The sequence below is a fragment of the Chaetomium tenue genome, assembly GCF_020726465.1.
Source record: "Chaetomium tenue strain MPI-SDFR-AT-0079 chromosome Unknown F5144scaffold_3, whole genome shotgun sequence".
Lineage (NCBI taxonomy): Eukaryota > Fungi > Ascomycota > Sordariomycetes > Sordariales > Chaetomiaceae > Chaetomium > Chaetomium tenue.
Window position 1 is genome coordinate 2833909 of NW_027117331.1, and position 15201 is coordinate 2849109.

Below are 15201 nucleotides of genomic sequence, written 5' to 3' on the forward strand. Positions count from 1 at the left end.
TGTTTATACCCAAATTCTTAGAAAACGTTGTTTCTGTTGCCTTCCGTGCCGCCTCTTTTCATGCTCACCCCTATGGACCCGAAGCTGATGCCGTTGAAAGCTGGGCACCAACCCCCACATCCGGCCACTGAGCCCCGGTGTGGGTCGCAATTGTGTTATCGGGCATGCCAAGCAGCACCCCCCTGGAATTCCCCAACGGCGACAGTAACAATCGGTTACGAAAGTGTATCTTTTTAAAATGGGATATGTAACGCAAGCCGAACGAGTTATTGCACTTCATTCCGGTGATGAGCATATCACGTATTTCGAAGATGGTGATATTTCCTACAGTCAGCAGGAGAAATAGCAGGATTGTGCCTTAAGGGACCCCTGTCTGCTGGCGTGGCCGCGTGTTTGATAAGCTGCGAGGGGCCACTAAAACCAGGGAGAGACTCCAAGCCAGGGGGAATCACCCGCTCACGTCCACTCTTTGAAACAAAAACCACCGCTTCGCTTTTGCAAGCACTGATCGTTCTGCCGCCCGGCCCCGCGTCTGCCCCGATCAGCTCTCCGCCACAACGCTCGGCATCCATCTCGAGTAAAATAAGAACGAATCAGCCATGCCGGGCGTTGACGGGGTCTCGGCCGGCAGTGACCAACCCCCCACCACGAATACTTCGATTGCGACTAAAGATGTCCCACGCGCCCCGGCGCCCGCCATGACCCCGAAGTCAGAGCCTATACCCGCCGTCAACATGACCGTTGAATACGACGACTTCGGTCTCCCGATACGGAAGTACACGCCGCCCACCAGCAAGGAGGAGACGTCGGGCACCACCGAGGGGCCTCGCCCGACAACAAAGGCCGACACGGTAGACGATGGGAAGCAAGTCGCGAAGTCCGCCGGAGGATCCCCCAGAAGTAGGGAATTGGGAGATACAAGCAAAGAATCGAAGGCAGGCAGCAACAAAAACCCCAAGGATGCCGCCTCCCACAATAGCAATGAGACTGCGGATGCATCTCGGGTATCTGCGGCTATGCCACCGGGCGAGCGTGCCGTCACAGAAAAAACTAGCCCATCACCACCGCAGGGCCAAGGGCAGCCCGTGAATACCACAGCGAGCGGTGGCAACCCACAGCCGCAACCCGCGGCGGCCCCCGAGGTCGACGCCAAGCCTGCGAAGCTCGAAGACCAGGCCGTGTCCGAGTCCAAGAAATCAGAACCAGTAACGGCCGATCAAAAGCAGGATGCGAGCAAAAGGATGAGCGCAACGGGCGGCGTGTCCGAGTTTTCGCACCAGCAACTCACCTCGAACGAGCCCGAAAAGAAAGAAGACGAGGCCGATGAGTGGCAAACCATGCCCGCATATGCCCCATACGACATCTACGACGATGACAACAAATTGATCGCGAAGGAGTATGTTGAGGCTGAAGATGAGACATACGGCTATTCCGGACTTGGAGGTGCCGGGAAGGGGTACACAAAAGTGCTGCTGGACGACGACGCCGAGTCTGCGACTAGCATGGACGAGCACACCCAGTATCTATTTAAGGACGCAGGCGGCGGTACAAGTACGGGCGTGATGGACGACGATGACACCCAGCGGGACGCCGTGAGCCAGCTACAGGCTACCAAGGAGCTTCTGACTGAGGGGCAGAGGGTCGCCTACGTGGGCTTGACGAGACTAGAACTGTCGTCCATGCTGAAGGACGCCGAAGCGCTCGTCCAATCGGCCAAATCCAAGAAGCAAGTGACGGTAGCGGCCGAGAACATGAAAATGTGGAGCCAGAAGATGATGATTAGGCTCTATTCCCACATGGACATCAGCGCCGCCGAGCAGGTCATGATTGAACAGCTGAGTTCGCACGGCGTGATGCCCCAGGACCTCACCCCCGTCTTGATGGCGAACGCCCGTGTGCGGAACCCCATGGCCGCCGAGAAGGATGCAAGGTCGTCCGTCTCCAGTCCAAGCCCGTCCCGGCCTTCATCTGTCATGAGTCCGGCACCGGAACAAGCTGCCGAACCACCGCCGCCCTACTCGGCCGACGACGACGTGGAGCTCACGGCCCCGGTGAGGACCCCGTCACAATTACCAACCACGCAGAAGATCGATATAGACATCCGCTGGACCGTTTTGTGTGATCTGTTTCTGGTGCTCATCGCCGATTCCATCTATGATGCAAGGTCGAGGTTGTTGCTGGAGAAAGTCGCCAATGATCTCGATATAACGTGGCTGGACATCTGTCGATTTGAAAAGAAGGTTACGGACGCATTAGAGATGCAGGCGAACGCCGAGACGGAGAATTGGAACGAGGACGAACATATGGAGAATCGCCGGAAGCTGGCTCTCAAGAGACGCTACCTCATGATGGGGCTCGCTACAGTGGGCGGCGGATTGGTGATCGGTCTCTCTGCTGGATTGCTCGCTCCCGTCATTGGCCTAGGATTAGCGGCTGGCTTTACAACAATAGGTGTCGGTGGCACCGGCGGTTTCCTTGCGGGTGCCGGAGGCGCCGCTATCATTACCTCGAGCGCGGCAGCGTCGGGTGGCATCATCGGCGTCAGAGCCGCCAACAGGCGGACGGGCTCCGTCAAGACCTTCGAGTACCGGCCGCTGCACAACAACAAACGTGTGAATCTAATTGTTACCGTATCGGGATGGATGACAGGCAAGGTCGATGACGTTCGCCTGCCTTTCAGCACAGTCGACCCGGTCATGGGTGACATCTACTCGGTGCTCTGGGAGCCCGAAATGCTTACTAGTATGGGTGATACCATCAATATCCTTGCAACAGAGGTGAGCCCCTGATTCGTAGTCGAGGCACGACCATGGCAGTCGGGCATTGTCTAATCGTCACTAGGCTCTCACGCAAGGCCTTCAGCAGGTGCTGGGTAACACCATTCTTATCACCTTGATGGCGGCACTCCAGGTGCCCGTCGTACTCACCAAATTATCCTATCTGATTGATAACCCCTGGGCCGTCTCCCTCGACCGTGCCACCATGGCCGGGTTGATTTTGGCAGACTCGCTCATCGACCGCAATCTAGGCACTCGACCAGTCACCCTCGTGGGGTACTCGCTCGGCAGCCGGGTCATCTTCTCCTGCCTCCAGGAACTAGCTAAAAAGGGCGCTTTTGGTCTTGTCCAAAACGTTTATCTTTTCGGCAGCCCTGTCGTCGTCAAGAAGGACGAGTACCTGCGCGCCCGCGCTGTGGTGTCTGGGCGGTTCGTCAACGGCTACAACCGCAGCGACTGGATTCTTGGGTACCTGTTCCGTTTGACCAATGGCGGTATCAGACGCATCGCTGGCTTGGCTCCCATTGAAGATGTTCCCGGAATCGAGAACATGGATGTCTCCGAGTTTGTTGTGGGGCACATGAACTACCGAACGGCCATGCCACGTCTCATGCGGGAGTGCGGCTGGCTGGTCGAAAGTGACGAGTTCACGGAAATGGAGGACCCCGACCCGGATAACTACGAGGAGCGGCAGCGCGAGTTGATCAGCGAGATCGAAGAGGCGCGCCGAGAGCTAGAGAACGAAGGGAAGGGGACCAAGGGCGGCGCGTTCGGCTTCTTCAAGCGGAAGAAGGCGCCACAAAAGCAAGAGTGGGAACTGTACGAGGAATCAAAGGCCGGCGCCGGCAGCAAAACGGAGGACAAGGAGGGGAACAACCACGGCGTACTATTCGACGTCGACGCCATCCGCGCGGAGATCGCCAAGGAAAATAAGAACCGAAAAGACGGAGACATCGACGAGGAGCTGCTCCAGGTGCGCGAAATCAAGAGCACCCTCCCGCCCATCAAACTCGACCTCAGCCCCAACGCAACCCTCTCCCCGCCCGCAAAATCCATCCCGCGCCAAACCCTCCGCGAAACCAAGAGCGCCGAGCTCATCCCCACCCCCTCCCCCTCCCTCAACAACAACCACAACAACAGCAGCACCACCACCCTGCCATCCTACGACCGCCACTCCTCCTCCCACGAACCAACCCCCCCCTCCCGCGCCCGCACCCCCACCTTCCCCACCACCAACCGCAGCAACAGCCCCTACCACGCCTACGGCTACTCCTCCAGCAGTCTGCACCACGACTACAACGACGCCGACGACGGCGTGCAGATGACGTTCGACACGAGCTTTGATGACGATTACCACGATGGCCATGGGCCGAAAGCGTCGTCGCCGTCGTCGACGACGGCGGCTTCGGTTGGGGGGGTGTCGGGGTTTGGTGGTGGTAGTGGTGGTGGGGGTGGGGGTAGTGGGAGACCGGAGATGAGGTCGGCGCAGACGGTGCCGAATATCACGTTGGCGGATCCGTGGGTGGATGAGGATGAGGAGTTTGGGAGGGGAGAGAAGGAGATTAAGATGACGTTTGCTTGATTTGGGTTTGGGAGGTTGGTTGGGGGGGATGGGATGGGGTGAGCTGTCGTTTTGGGCAGGGGGGGTGGGATGATGATGGGATAATGAACGTGGCTGCTTGCTGTGTGATGTGATTATGGCGGTGATGGGGCGATGAGTGGCGGGGTAGGTAGTCCTGGTGGTGAGCGGACTGGTCGGTAATGCTCGATGATGGATGGGTGGATGGATGGATTTAGGTGGGGGGTTATTTACTGGTTACTTAGCAAGCGGATAGTCAGGAGGCTGCGTAACTAGCGCATAGGCCGCCGGGGGGTTATATGAGCGATTGTTTTTGGTCATTGCCATGGTCATGGTTGCTGTTATGTGCCCGTCTTGAATCTCTACCGCCCTCATACTCTCATATCCTCATACCCTCATCCCCTCATGCACTCACTCGTACTTCAACATCCACAGTCATTTGATATACCCGACACCTATGCCTACAACACCCCCCCAGCGCCAGCCGCTAGCTCAATGCCGAATCTCAAACTCAGCCTCGCCGCCCACCACCTCCCTGTCCTCTTTGTCCAGCCGGACAACCTCTGCGAGCCACGGCCCTTTGTTGACGTGTTTCAGGAACGCCGTGATGGCGTCTTCCTCGCCTTGGGCTTCACCCTCGACCTAGGTTTTCATAAGGGATTAGGTGCTTATTTCTTTGACTGCCTGTGATCTAGTTGTTTGGTAAGGAGATATGGGGGTTGTGTACCTTGTTGTTATCGGTGTTACGCACCCAGCCAGTGAGCTTGTGCTCGACGGCCTGGTGGCGGGTGAAGGATCTGGTGAGAGTTAGCGGGTTGTGAGAAGGGGGAGGAGGTTTATATGGAAAACTCTGATGGGATTCAAGCAATGCGTTGGTTTGATTGCGGGTATGGTCTAAGAACTGAAGTACGCACCGGAAACCAACCCCTGAGTTATTATCTCATGTTAGCTTGTCCACCGAAGAGCCATGTCTTCCGCACTCTGTGGCGGTATCTTATATCCAGACTCAATCAATTATACGAGAATGATATAAATAAACACCACTCACCTTGTACCGTGCCGCCGTGGGCGAGGAAGTAAACCTGATAATGAGAAAGAAAGCAAGTGTCAGTGAAATTACATGGCCAGTTCCCGATAAGTCGTACCCTCTTCACCATCGTGGCCACCTTGAATTAGTTTCAAGAAGAACAGTTGAAAGTCAGATAGTCGAGGGCTAGTATCGTGGACTACTAAGTGTGCGATGACATGGACTGTGCGCCCCGATACACTGAGAGTAAAAGACACTACCTACCTAGGTACTGTTCAAGGGAAGCTCCGATAAGATAAGAATCGCGGGGTTGTCGACTGGGTAAGGTAACAAACGCGGCTCAATATTAAGCGACGAAACCGCAATGAGAGGTGGCTTCATAAAGCTGGCCGACATTTATATCGATCGGTTTCATAATTCAAATCATAAGCCCCTCCCATACTCGGTGCAAATAGAGCCAAATCGAGCATACGCCACATGTATTCAAGTATCAAGTACAACCAACAGAACTCGAGCCAGTCTAAGTGCCATTCCGGATGCCAGATCACCGTCTCCAACATGTAACATAGGTAATTAACATGCCTTCGCCAAAACAAGAACAAAAACAAAACATGCCCAAACCCACCACCATGCTAAACCCACCCCCCTCCTCATGCCTCGGACAGACCGACATACAGACAGACAAACTACTTGCTACTATCAAAGCTGTACTGCAGCCAGCCCCCCAGGGCGCGGAGGCTCTCCCAGCGAACATTCTCGTCCTGCTCAGCCATGAGCTCCATGACGCGGGTCTTGAGGCCCAGGCGCTCGAGCTGCCCCCGCTTCTCGGGGACCTCGCGGACGAGGCAGCCGACGTCGTTGCAGGCGATGGCGAGCACGGCCTTGTCGTTGTCCCAGGGCTTCTTCATGATGTCGGCGAGGCGGCGCACCAGCGCGCCGTTCTCGGACTCGAGGATCTTGCGCGCGTTCTCCGCCCAGAACGCCGTGTTGCGGTGCGGCGGCGACCACCGCAGGTGGCCCGAGTTGAGCTCCCCGACGTACTCGTCGAAGGTGGTTTTGGTCTTGGTGTACTCGTCGAGCAGCTCGCGCAGCTTGTCCATGTCCTCGCGCAGGTCGGGGTCGGCGAACTGGCGCGTCTTGAGGTTCTGGAGGAGGGCGGGCAGCCGGGCGAGGACGGCGGTGGGGAGGAGCGTGGTTTGGTTTTGGGTGAGGAGGTTGAGGAGGGTTGAGATGAGGAGGCGGGTGGTCTTTTCCTTTGGGGAGAGGCGGAGGAGTTGGGTGTAAAGGAGGACGATGTCGTATTCACTGCGAGGAGTTAGTCAACGCTAATTGGGGGATTGGACGGGTGCGCCTACTCGTTGATGTCGTCGCCAATGTCCTCGGCCTCAAAACTGAGCTGCCACATCACGAGCAGCACCCCGTAGAGGAGCTGGAGGCCAACCCCGCCACTGAGCGACCCTTCAAACCCGCTCCTCACCGTCCCCGTAGTGCCGCTCCAGAGGCTGGCCGAGGCGTCGCTGTTACCAACCCCAGCCGCTGCTCGGAGAATCTCGATGAGGGGGGTGACTGTTTCGCTCCGCTGCTTCCAAAACTGCTGCCTCGTCGCCCGCCCGTAGAGCAGGGACGAGTACTCTTGCACGCCAATGTCTTGGAGCCCGGCGTCCGAAATCTTAGTCAGAGACGATAGGTAGCTAAAGATGACCGGCAACGCCTTGCCAACCGTCGCGGGTGACTCGTCTCGGGACCCAGCCATAAGCTTGACGAGCACCGTCGAGGTAAGGAGCGGGATCGGGTCTTCGGTGTTGGACGAGTGCGCGAGGAGCGGGAGGAAATGTCGGTAGGGATCGCCGGTCTGGATGATAGCTTTGGATAGCGCAGGCACGCCTTCAATCCAAGGGTTAGTTGATTGCGACAGGTGGTAAGGTCAGGTAGGCAAGAGGGCAACGGAGCGGCGTACAGTCGAGCAGATCGCTCAAGAGGACGAGGATGTTCTGCACTACATCCTGTCTCTTGGCGGCAGATTCGAGAACGCTCTTCTTCCCGGGCTCTCCAACGAATAGTGTGCGGTAACCATCCAAGTCGGCCTCGACGATTTGTATGCGCACATCTCGCTTGACTTTGTCGACGGCGCGGATGCGGGCGAGTTGGTCCTCGGTCAGGGAGCCTGCGCGCACGGCGCCATCCCACGGAATCAGTCGCTGGCGGACGTTGCCTTGCAGCGATGCCAGATACGGCGGCGGGTCTAGTAACATGGCGGCGCAAACAAGCTTCTAGTCTCGTTTATGAGGCTCAAGATAGCTTCGGTCGTTGTAGTCTTGTTGGATGTTTTGGTCTCTGGTAGCTAACCAACCCTGGCTTGGGTCGAGCAAAGCGGCCAACCCCAGTTACGTAACTGCACAGTGAGCGGGGCCCTGCAGCTTCCTGCTGCGGCGGCGACAGTCCATTGTCAGCTGCAACCTGGAATTCTATAGTTAACAGGTATCTAGGTAACTATTAGATATTTCTTGGGCAATGGCGACCGAGAAATTGGGCAAAATTCTCGAGATGGTCTCCGTCATGTCGGGTCAGTTCGGTATTATGTGATGACGGTGTTTTTTACGAAGCAGCATGGCGCGCCATTCACTATCCACCCTCAACAACCAACCTCCCTCTGGCCAAAAAAAGCCGAACTCGAAAGGGGGCCAGAAAATCAAGAAAAGAGACAGAAGTAAAAGAAACCAAGAAAGAAAACGAGGGAAAAAGGAACTGAGCAAAATAAATTATATAAAATAAATCAAGTAAAGTAAAACGTAGGCTTCTTTTCGTTCCTCTAACTAACTAGTCGATGGTTCGTTGACAAGTACACTTTGGAGTTCGGCTTTTTTGGCCCATGGGTGTTCGCCCACACCACCCTCATGCGTCCAAGCTCGTATTGACAGGGGTGTCCGCCAAGGCGGTAGGCTTTGGTGCGAAGGACGAGGATTGGCTTGGCTGAGCGGCAGGGGAGAAACGAAACGACAAGGATCCGTGCCGATAAGATCCAGCCGGCAGCCACCAAACCATGGCAATGGCGGGGCAATGAGCCTGGAGGGGAGAGCTGTGAGGCTGGCTGTTGCTGTCAACAGAGAGTGCCATGCTCCGAAAGGGCCAGACAAGTTAGCATGGTTCGGGTATGACAGCGACCTGCAGCATGCCAACTCAGACGGGTCCCCGTCCTGTCATGCAGCACACCCGAGCTGCATCAACAGAATTACCAGGGTTGAACCACTTAGTCGAGCCACTCAATCGACATCTGATCAAGCGGGATTCTAGCGTCAGGAACAGGATTGAACCAGAAAGGGACAGCAGGAAGGGTCCCTTCTCGATGGTAAATCGGAACTTTTGATCAATGGCCAAACAGGGGTTTGCTGGTTGTGACAGGTTGTCGCGGGGCAGTGGAGGGAGTGAAAAAAGGTGTGAAATGCGAGAGGTTGGGCGCATCAAGTGTCGTCAACTTTTAGAGGAGGTTGGGGACACCAATTGCGCCTGACCAGCAAGCTTCACCGTACCAGCCATAAACTAAACCTTGGTTGCAATAAATCCCGCCATGCAGAATCCCCCCGCCCCATTTTCCCTTTACTTTTTCTCCTGAGTCCAGAATCTTTGCCCTGCATTTTGCTCGACGACAATCGAGTCCTGGGACGAGCGGTTCGCATTTCGCGACTCCAATCGCTCATTTTCACCCCAGCAGCTCAGACATTCATTCGCCCTCTCTCATTTTCGCGAATCGCCTGCAGCTCTGCGTTCCAACAGCCAAAAACACATTCCACGGGTCGGACCGAGACGCCAATTTGACGAGTTGGGATCATCAGGTACCGGTCGAAGAGGGACAAACAACAAATACAACATATAACGACAGCCAGCATTTTTGCCAACACTTTTTTGTTCACATTCCTCGCCGGCTTTCAACACCCCGCTCCGCTCCGCCCCGCCCCGACCGGGAGCCAGACCGCCGGCGCACCGTGTCGGTCTCCACAAACCGCCGATTCCAGGTCCGGGAATTGCCCCGTCCCGATTCTCAACCAAACATGGCGCCCCGGCCATCACTCCTGGGCATCAGCTCGGCGCTATGGCTATTGTTCGCAAGCTTTGCGCACGACGCTGCTGCCCACCCCTTCCCGAAAGATGACCTACACGCAGCGGGCTACGGCTATCTCATGCCCCGCCAATGCAACCAGTACTGCGGCTACAACAACATGTTCTGCTGCGAGGAGGGGACCCAGTGCTACACCGCCGACGGCATCGCCGGCTGCTCCTCCGACGCAGGCGGCGGCTGGGCTCGGTACACGACCACATGGACCCTGACGCAGACCTTCACCAAGACCTACAACTCCTTCGTCCCGGCCGCGACCGCCCCGCCCGGCACCGGCGACTGCGTCCCACCCGAGGGCTCGGGCCAGATCGCCTGCGGCAACATCTGCTGCGCCAGCTGGCAATACTGCGCCTACAAGGGCCAGTGCATGGCGAACATCCCCGGCCCCGGTCCCGCCCCCGGCCCAGCCCCGACCGGCACCGGCGCGCAGACCCTCACCACCGCCTTCAGCGCGCCCTACCGCGTGACCAGCGGCACCGCCACCACTACCAACACCGACACGGCCGCGGGGGCCGCCACCAGCACCGGCGCGGTGAGCGCGGGGGGCACGGCGGGGGGGCTGAGCGGCGGCGCCATCGCGGGGATCGTCATCGGCACGATCGCGGGCGTGGCGCTGCTGCTGCTCATCTGCGCGTGCTGCGTGGTGCGCGGCCTGTGGCACGGCCTGCTGGCGCTGCTGGGCATCGGCGGCCGCAAGAAGAAGTCCGAGACGGTCATCGAGGAGGAGCGCTACGAGCGCCGCGGCTCGTCACACACCCACCGCGACAACCACGGCTCCTGGTACGGTGGGCGTCCGGCCTCGGCCAGCGCTCGCAAGGAGAAGAGCAAGGGGGCGGGTTTGCTGGGTATGGGTGCTGCGCTGGGCACGCTGGCCTTGTTGTTGGGGTTGAGGAGGGATCATAAGAAGAAGGCGGCGCCGGCCAAGACCCGCAGCGATGTCGCGAGCAGCTACTGGTCGGATTCGTATACGGCCACTAGTCCGAGTGAGTAACCCCCACCGTCTGGGAGAGAGAGAGAGCGAGAGATGAACAGTTTGACTAACGTGCAATCAACCAAACAGGCTCAAGAAGCAGCGACAGACGGACCCGTCACTCGCGGAACAGCCGGGCGCCGAGCAGGGTAACCCGGACGACACACACCCGCACCCGCGTGTCGAGGTCGAGAGGGCCATCGGTACGATCGCAACGGTCGCCGAGGCCATGATGAAAATAACTTAAACTCCTTTCTTCTCATATGCCTTCATACCCAAGGGCTTGAAGGGAGACGACAACAACGACAGCGATGAATATATCGCCTCTGTAAATTCCCAACACACACCACACACACACACACACACACAACACCCTTCACGAGTACATGCTTTTTACCACTCCCCCAGTATATATGTTTTGAGAGGGACATCTTCTCCCCTTTTTTTCGGGCGGCGTTTTACGGAGTTCACGGTAGACACAAGATGATGGGGAGGATTTCTGACTCCTAGAGCAAGAGATAGCGGTGCAGGATGAGCGCTGATGATGAAGGATGAAGGACGAAAGATGAAAGATGAATGAAGAGATGATGCAGGATATGAAGATGAGGAGGTCTAGTCGACGGGAGCATTTACATAGCCGGTTGGCTGGGGCGGGCTTTTGATGAAAGATGGGTGACGAGTGAGGGAGCGGAGATGAGATATCATATCATGACCCTCGGGGTGCTTCCATAATACGAGCAATCTCTCAACGTTGTGTCGTTCTCATGTGCATTTGTGTATCCCCTTGCGGCAGTAGCTTTGAGGTATCGAGGTATCAAAGGTATATCAACTGATCGCTTCGCCCAAAAACTGAACCACCAGTCCAAGCAAGACAAGCCTGTAGCCGCAGCGGGCCGGGGATTCGTCATCATTAGCTCTGCAGAGCGAGGCACCCCGAGAAAGGCGGGTATTGGCGCGTGCACCCCCCCAGCACTTGTGGTTCAGAAGGTTGCCCATTTTGCAGTAGCGATTTTTACGCTACAAAACATGCAAATGCCCATTGACCCCTTGCCACTCCGGTTGAGACCCATAAAGCACAAAGAAACCCATGGCTGCATGTCCATCACTCCTCTTCCACGTTGCCCTTCTCCGAGACGTAGATGCCGTCCAAGAACTGTGTCGCGTGTTAGCTTCGTTATCCTCGTCGGTGGGGTGGGAGACGCCAGGTGTCGGTGACTCGTGATTTTGTGTATTGGACGAACCTTCCGGATATCCTTGTTCCGCACTCTGCAAATCTGCTGGATGTCCGCAGCGCTTTGCGAGACAGCCTCGAGCGAGTTACCGCTGAGGACCAGCTCATCCTTCTGCGCCTTCGAGACCTCCGCTTCGACACCGGGCTGCATCACGACGTTCCGGACGATCTTCTCGCCAATGAAGTTACTGCAGCGCATCCAAGTCAGTCCTTGTCCTGTTTCCGCGTCTGGTCATAGCCCGGCTTGTCCAAGCCCTTCCTCCCTCTTCAACACCGGCTCTTGGTCGCCCCAATATTCGTCCATTGTTACGTACCGGATCTCGACCTCCCAGTTGCCCGTCTCGGAGTTCTGCTCCAGGTTGACGTTGATGGGAAAATGGGCGTAGACGTAGCGCATCTTGTACTTGAAGCCCTTGGTCACGCCGATGATCATGTTGTTGATGAGGGTCCGGACGGTGCGGAGGGCAGCAACGTTCTTGCGGACGCCATGGTGGATCTCGAGGCCGATCACGTTCTTCTTGGGAGACGAGAAGCTGACGGCGATGTGGCCGAGGTCCTTGACGAGCTTGCCGCGGGGGCCCTCGACCGTAACGAGCCTCGCCTTGATCGAGACCTTGACTATAAGCGGAACAATGGGTCAGCAACTAGCCATTTCGCGATTGCCCCAAAACCACCACGCATATTCCCCCCGGAAACCCAGCCCCCAATGCCCGCTCGTGTCCTCCTCAGTGCACTTTGGTCGGTGTCGGTCGTCGATCGCGGGTCACGGCGGGCTTCCTTTCCACGTTCTTCTGGCGGCACACCGGGATGCAAATTGGCAAACGTACCGTTCTCCGGGACCTCGAGGGTCTCCTCACTGTGGATGTAGCGCATCTTTGCGTTTGGACCTGAACGTGAGGAGGGGTGAGGTGTTGCTTCGTCGTCGAGGTGGGCGAAAGGGTAGTATGCAAGCCCGAGAAAAAACGTCGATTTTGCGGCCCCGGATTAATTCGAGTTGTGCGCCGATCGGCTTTGAAGCTCTGTTAGGGCAGAGGGGAAAGTCCTTCAGCGATTGGCTGAGAAGGGCGGAGGCTGGAGTAAAGTGGGACCGGCCAGCCTGCTTCTTCCCCAAACTTTCGAGAACCACCACGGCGATACCTACACAGTAAGGTACACAGGCACAGCGCATACCTACAAGCCAAGACAACGCGGGATTTGACCATAACTACAATAGCCGTATCAGCGAGCGACACACAAACTTGTTGATGCTTTTATTACTTCAATGCCGGCCACGCACGCCCCGGTTCATCGGTCAATTTGCGTATGCGCCCCTCGAATCGGAGGTACAAGCCCGTTTCGGTATTTCTCTCCTTTCCTCAGCGTGGTGAAAGTTGCTGTTTTAAGGGCTGGCATGACAAAAAACATATCTTTTCCTATCTCGCATCCTCCTCAACTTCCTGCCCTCGACAGTAACTTGAGATGAAGAGTATCTTGGCGCTACCCCCTCAGAGACTTCCACTGCATTTAATTTACACAGCAAATAAGATGCAGTTCTTAGTGTCAAAAACCAGACGGACGTATATGCAATGTCCATTATTTCGTAAAATTTTGGAAGTAAACTGACCCAATCATGTTTTGGAGAGGTAACAAATAACATAAAGTCTAAATAAATGCTGTCTCCTTTGCTCAAAGGTTCCGTGTCCAGCAACCTGGGCACCTGAGATTCAATACAGATGACGCAGCCAAGTCCCCAACCCGTGCCAAGGCCCAGCTCCACCTCCACTTGATTGCGCAGCCCGCAAGCACGCCGCGCGGTAGCTTCACTGCAGGGTCCTGAGCCGTGGCTGACTGCGGGAACATTCAACTGCCACTGCTGAACTTACACTCTTGAACATCAAAGATACCTAGACACGCTACCTCGCTCTACGGATACTATCGCCTCGCCTTCCCTACTAGGATCATATCATTGAAACTTTACTGCGATTTGCGCATGTGATTTCACCCCCGCGCATCCCGCCAGAGCTCTCCCCGATCGAATACCACCATGTCGTACTTCTTTGCGACTCCGGTCGACATCGACATTGTTCTTGACGATGCCGACGAACGGTCAATGGTCGATGTCAAGCTGGACAAGAACCGGCGCGAGAAGGCTCCATTGTATATGGACGGCGAGTCGGTCAGGGGTGCCGTGACTGTGAGGCCAAAGGACGGCAAGCGGTTAGAACACACGGGCATCAAGGTGCAATTCATCGGCACAATAGGTATGGGCCCACGGCAGGCGGAGCTTGAGATGCTGTACTATCTCTAGCTAACATCGCTGTCCAACCCTCAGAGATGTTCTTCGATCGAGGCAACCATTACGAGTTCCTCTCCCTCGTGCAAGAGCTGGCCGCGCCCGGCGAGCTGCAGCACCCGCAGACCTTCGATTTCAACTTCAAGAACGTCGAGAAGCAGTACGAGTCGTACAATGGCATCAACGTCAAGCTGCGCTACTTTGTGCGCGTCACCGTGTCGCGCCGCATGGCCGACGTGATCCGCGAGAAGGACATCTGGGTCTACAGCTACCGGATCCCCCCCGAGATGAACAGCAGCATCAAGATGGACGTCGGCATCGAGGACTGTTTGCACATTGAGTTTGAGTACAGCAAGAGCAAGTACCACCTCAAGGATGTGATTGTCGGCCGCATCTACTTTTTGCTCGTGCGACTCAAGATCAAGCATATGGAGCTTAGCATCATCCGCCGTGAGACAACGGGCGCCGCGCCGAACCAGTACAACGAGAGCGAGACGCTGGTGCGGTTCGAGGTAAGCGAGCCCTCATCGACGAGAATGGGAACCAAAGGCTTGGGAGACTGACACTTTCATCTTGCAGATCATGGACGGCTCGCCATCACGGGGAGAGACCATTCCCATCCGGTTGTTCCTGGGTGGCTTTGACTTGACTCCGACCTTCCGGGACGTCAACAAGAAGTTCTCAACAAGATATTACCTCAGCTTAGTCTTGATCGATGAAGGTAGGCTCACATAACCCACCCCTCACCCACCACCCCAGATATCCTAACATGACTTTGTAGATGCGAGGAGGTATTTCAAACAGTCAGAGATTATTCTCTACCGGCAAGCGCCCGAGCTGGCCAATTCCCAAGAGCAAGGAGCGTTACCGGTGCCGCCACCGGAAAATAAGCAAATAATGGCGGGTACCAGCGCGGCATGATTTTATAGTCGGAGGAACGGGAAAGCGAGGGGTAACGCAACGTTAGTGAATTGTATGGACAAGCGGGGAGGTAATTCTTCAGCATGGGCATGGCGTCAATTGATACGGGTGTTTGTTCTCAACTTCCCATGGGCTCCTAAGGGACCGATATCCTACCATCGTGATCCCCTTTCCAAGCAATCACACCAACCGCGCATCAACCCTTGCCATCATGCCGACATCATCAAAGAGGTATCCATTTTCCTGGACGCTAAACCTTTACACTAAAGACCATTACAGAAACCATGTCCTTTGCATTCCCACCCCAGATCCT

The 15201-nt window shown here is 56.3% G+C and overlaps 6 protein-coding genes across 6 annotated transcripts; 3 read left to right on the forward strand and 3 right to left on the reverse strand.

Moving 5' to 3' along the window:
• Window positions 1-215: 215 nt before the first annotated feature.
• F5144DRAFT_530429 (uncharacterized protein) lies at window positions 216-3888 on the forward strand (the record flags this gene model as incomplete). Its single annotated transcript, XM_066786920.1, has 2 exons — window positions 216-2777; window positions 2842-3888. Coding segments are annotated over exons 1-2 (3225 nt in total), but the record flags the coding sequence as incomplete, so codon positions are not given.
• A 763-nt stretch (window positions 3889-4651) lies between these two features.
• F5144DRAFT_568269 (Acylphosphatase-like domain-containing protein) lies at window positions 4652-5695 on the reverse strand. Its single transcript, XM_066788641.1, has 5 exons — window positions 5502-5695; window positions 5405-5438; window positions 5271-5283; window positions 5084-5153; window positions 4652-4998 (listed from the first exon to the last, which is right to left on the reverse strand). The coding sequence occupies exons 1-5, from the start codon at window positions 5511-5513 to the stop codon at window positions 4849-4851; spliced, it is 279 nt and encodes a 92-aa protein (XP_066644966.1). The 5' UTR covers window positions 5514-5695; the 3' UTR covers window positions 4652-4848.
• A 53-nt stretch (window positions 5696-5748) lies between these two features.
• Window positions 5749-8114, reverse strand: F5144DRAFT_568274 (armadillo-type protein). Its single transcript, XM_066788642.1, has 3 exons — window positions 7341-8114; window positions 6739-7267; window positions 5749-6688 (listed from the first exon to the last, which is right to left on the reverse strand). Exons 1-3 carry the CDS (start codon window positions 7633-7635, stop codon window positions 6070-6072), a joined length of 1443 nt encoding a protein of 480 aa, XP_066644967.1. The 5' UTR covers window positions 7636-8114; the 3' UTR covers window positions 5749-6069.
• Window positions 8115-9429: 1315 nt separating this feature from the next.
• F5144DRAFT_601400 (uncharacterized protein) lies at window positions 9430-10711 on the forward strand (the record flags this gene model as incomplete). Its single annotated transcript, XM_066791143.1, has 2 exons — window positions 9430-10481; window positions 10555-10711. The coding sequence occupies 2 exons, from the start codon at window positions 9430-9432 to the stop codon at window positions 10709-10711; spliced, it is 1209 nt and encodes a 402-aa protein (XP_066644968.1).
• Window positions 10712-11205: 494 nt separating this feature from the next.
• Window positions 11206-12783, reverse strand: F5144DRAFT_568282 (60S ribosomal protein uL6). Its single transcript, XM_066788643.1, has 4 exons — window positions 12523-12783; window positions 12010-12313; window positions 11706-11883; window positions 11206-11617 (listed from the first exon to the last, which is right to left on the reverse strand). Exons 1-4 carry the CDS (start codon window positions 12566-12568, stop codon window positions 11567-11569), a joined length of 579 nt encoding a protein of 192 aa, XP_066644969.1. The 5' UTR covers window positions 12569-12783; the 3' UTR covers window positions 11206-11566.
• Window positions 12784-13626: 843 nt separating this feature from the next.
• On the forward strand, window positions 13627-15067 carry F5144DRAFT_189939 (vacuolar protein sorting-associated protein 26-domain-containing protein). Its single transcript, XM_066782809.1, has 4 exons — window positions 13627-13935; window positions 14007-14479; window positions 14547-14688; window positions 14749-15067. Exons 1-4 carry the CDS (start codon window positions 13719-13721, stop codon window positions 14886-14888), a joined length of 972 nt encoding a protein of 323 aa, XP_066644970.1. The 5' UTR covers window positions 13627-13718; the 3' UTR covers window positions 14889-15067.
• The last annotated feature ends 134 nt before the right edge of the window (window positions 15068-15201 follow it).

Excerpts from the sequence above, each read along its gene's own strand:
- F5144DRAFT_568269 (XM_066788641.1), bottom strand. Across the intron at positions 4,999-5,083 it reads GTAACACCGATAACAACAAG|GTCGAGGGTGAAGCCCAAGG; the intron begins GTACACAACCCC and ends ATGAAAACCTAG.
- F5144DRAFT_568274 (XM_066788642.1), bottom strand. The coding sequence starts at position 7,635 with ATGTTACTAGACCCGCCGCCGTATCTGGCATCGCTGCAAGGCAACGTC. Across the intron at positions 7,268-7,340 it reads CTTGAGCGATCTGCTCGACT|GCGTGCCTGCGCTATCCAAA; the intron begins GTACGCCGCTCC and ends CTTGGATTGAAG. Across the intron at positions 6,689-6,738 it reads ATTGGCGACGACATCAACGA|TGAATACGACATCGTCCTCC; the intron begins GTAGGCGCACCC and ends AACTCCTCGCAG.
- F5144DRAFT_568282 (XM_066788643.1), bottom strand. The coding sequence starts at position 12,568 with ATGCGCTACATCCACAGTGAGGAGACCCTCGAGGTCCCGGAGAACG. Across the intron at positions 12,314-12,522 it reads CCTCGAGGTCCCGGAGAACG|TCAAGGTCTCGATCAAGGCG; the intron begins GTACGTTTGCCA and ends TTCCGCTTATAG. Across the intron at positions 11,884-12,009 it reads AACTGGGAGGTCGAGATCCG|TAACTTCATTGGCGAGAAGA; the intron begins GTACGTAACAAT and ends GATGCGCTGCAG.
- F5144DRAFT_189939 (XM_066782809.1), top strand. The coding sequence starts at position 13,719 with ATGTCGTACTTCTTTGCGACTCCGGTCGACATCGACATTGTTCTTGAC. Across the intron at positions 14,480-14,546 it reads AGACGCTGGTGCGGTTCGAG|ATCATGGACGGCTCGCCATC; the intron begins GTAAGCGAGCCC and ends TTCATCTTGCAG. Across the intron at positions 14,689-14,748 it reads CTTAGTCTTGATCGATGAAG|ATGCGAGGAGGTATTTCAAA; the intron begins GTAGGCTCACAT and ends ATGACTTTGTAG.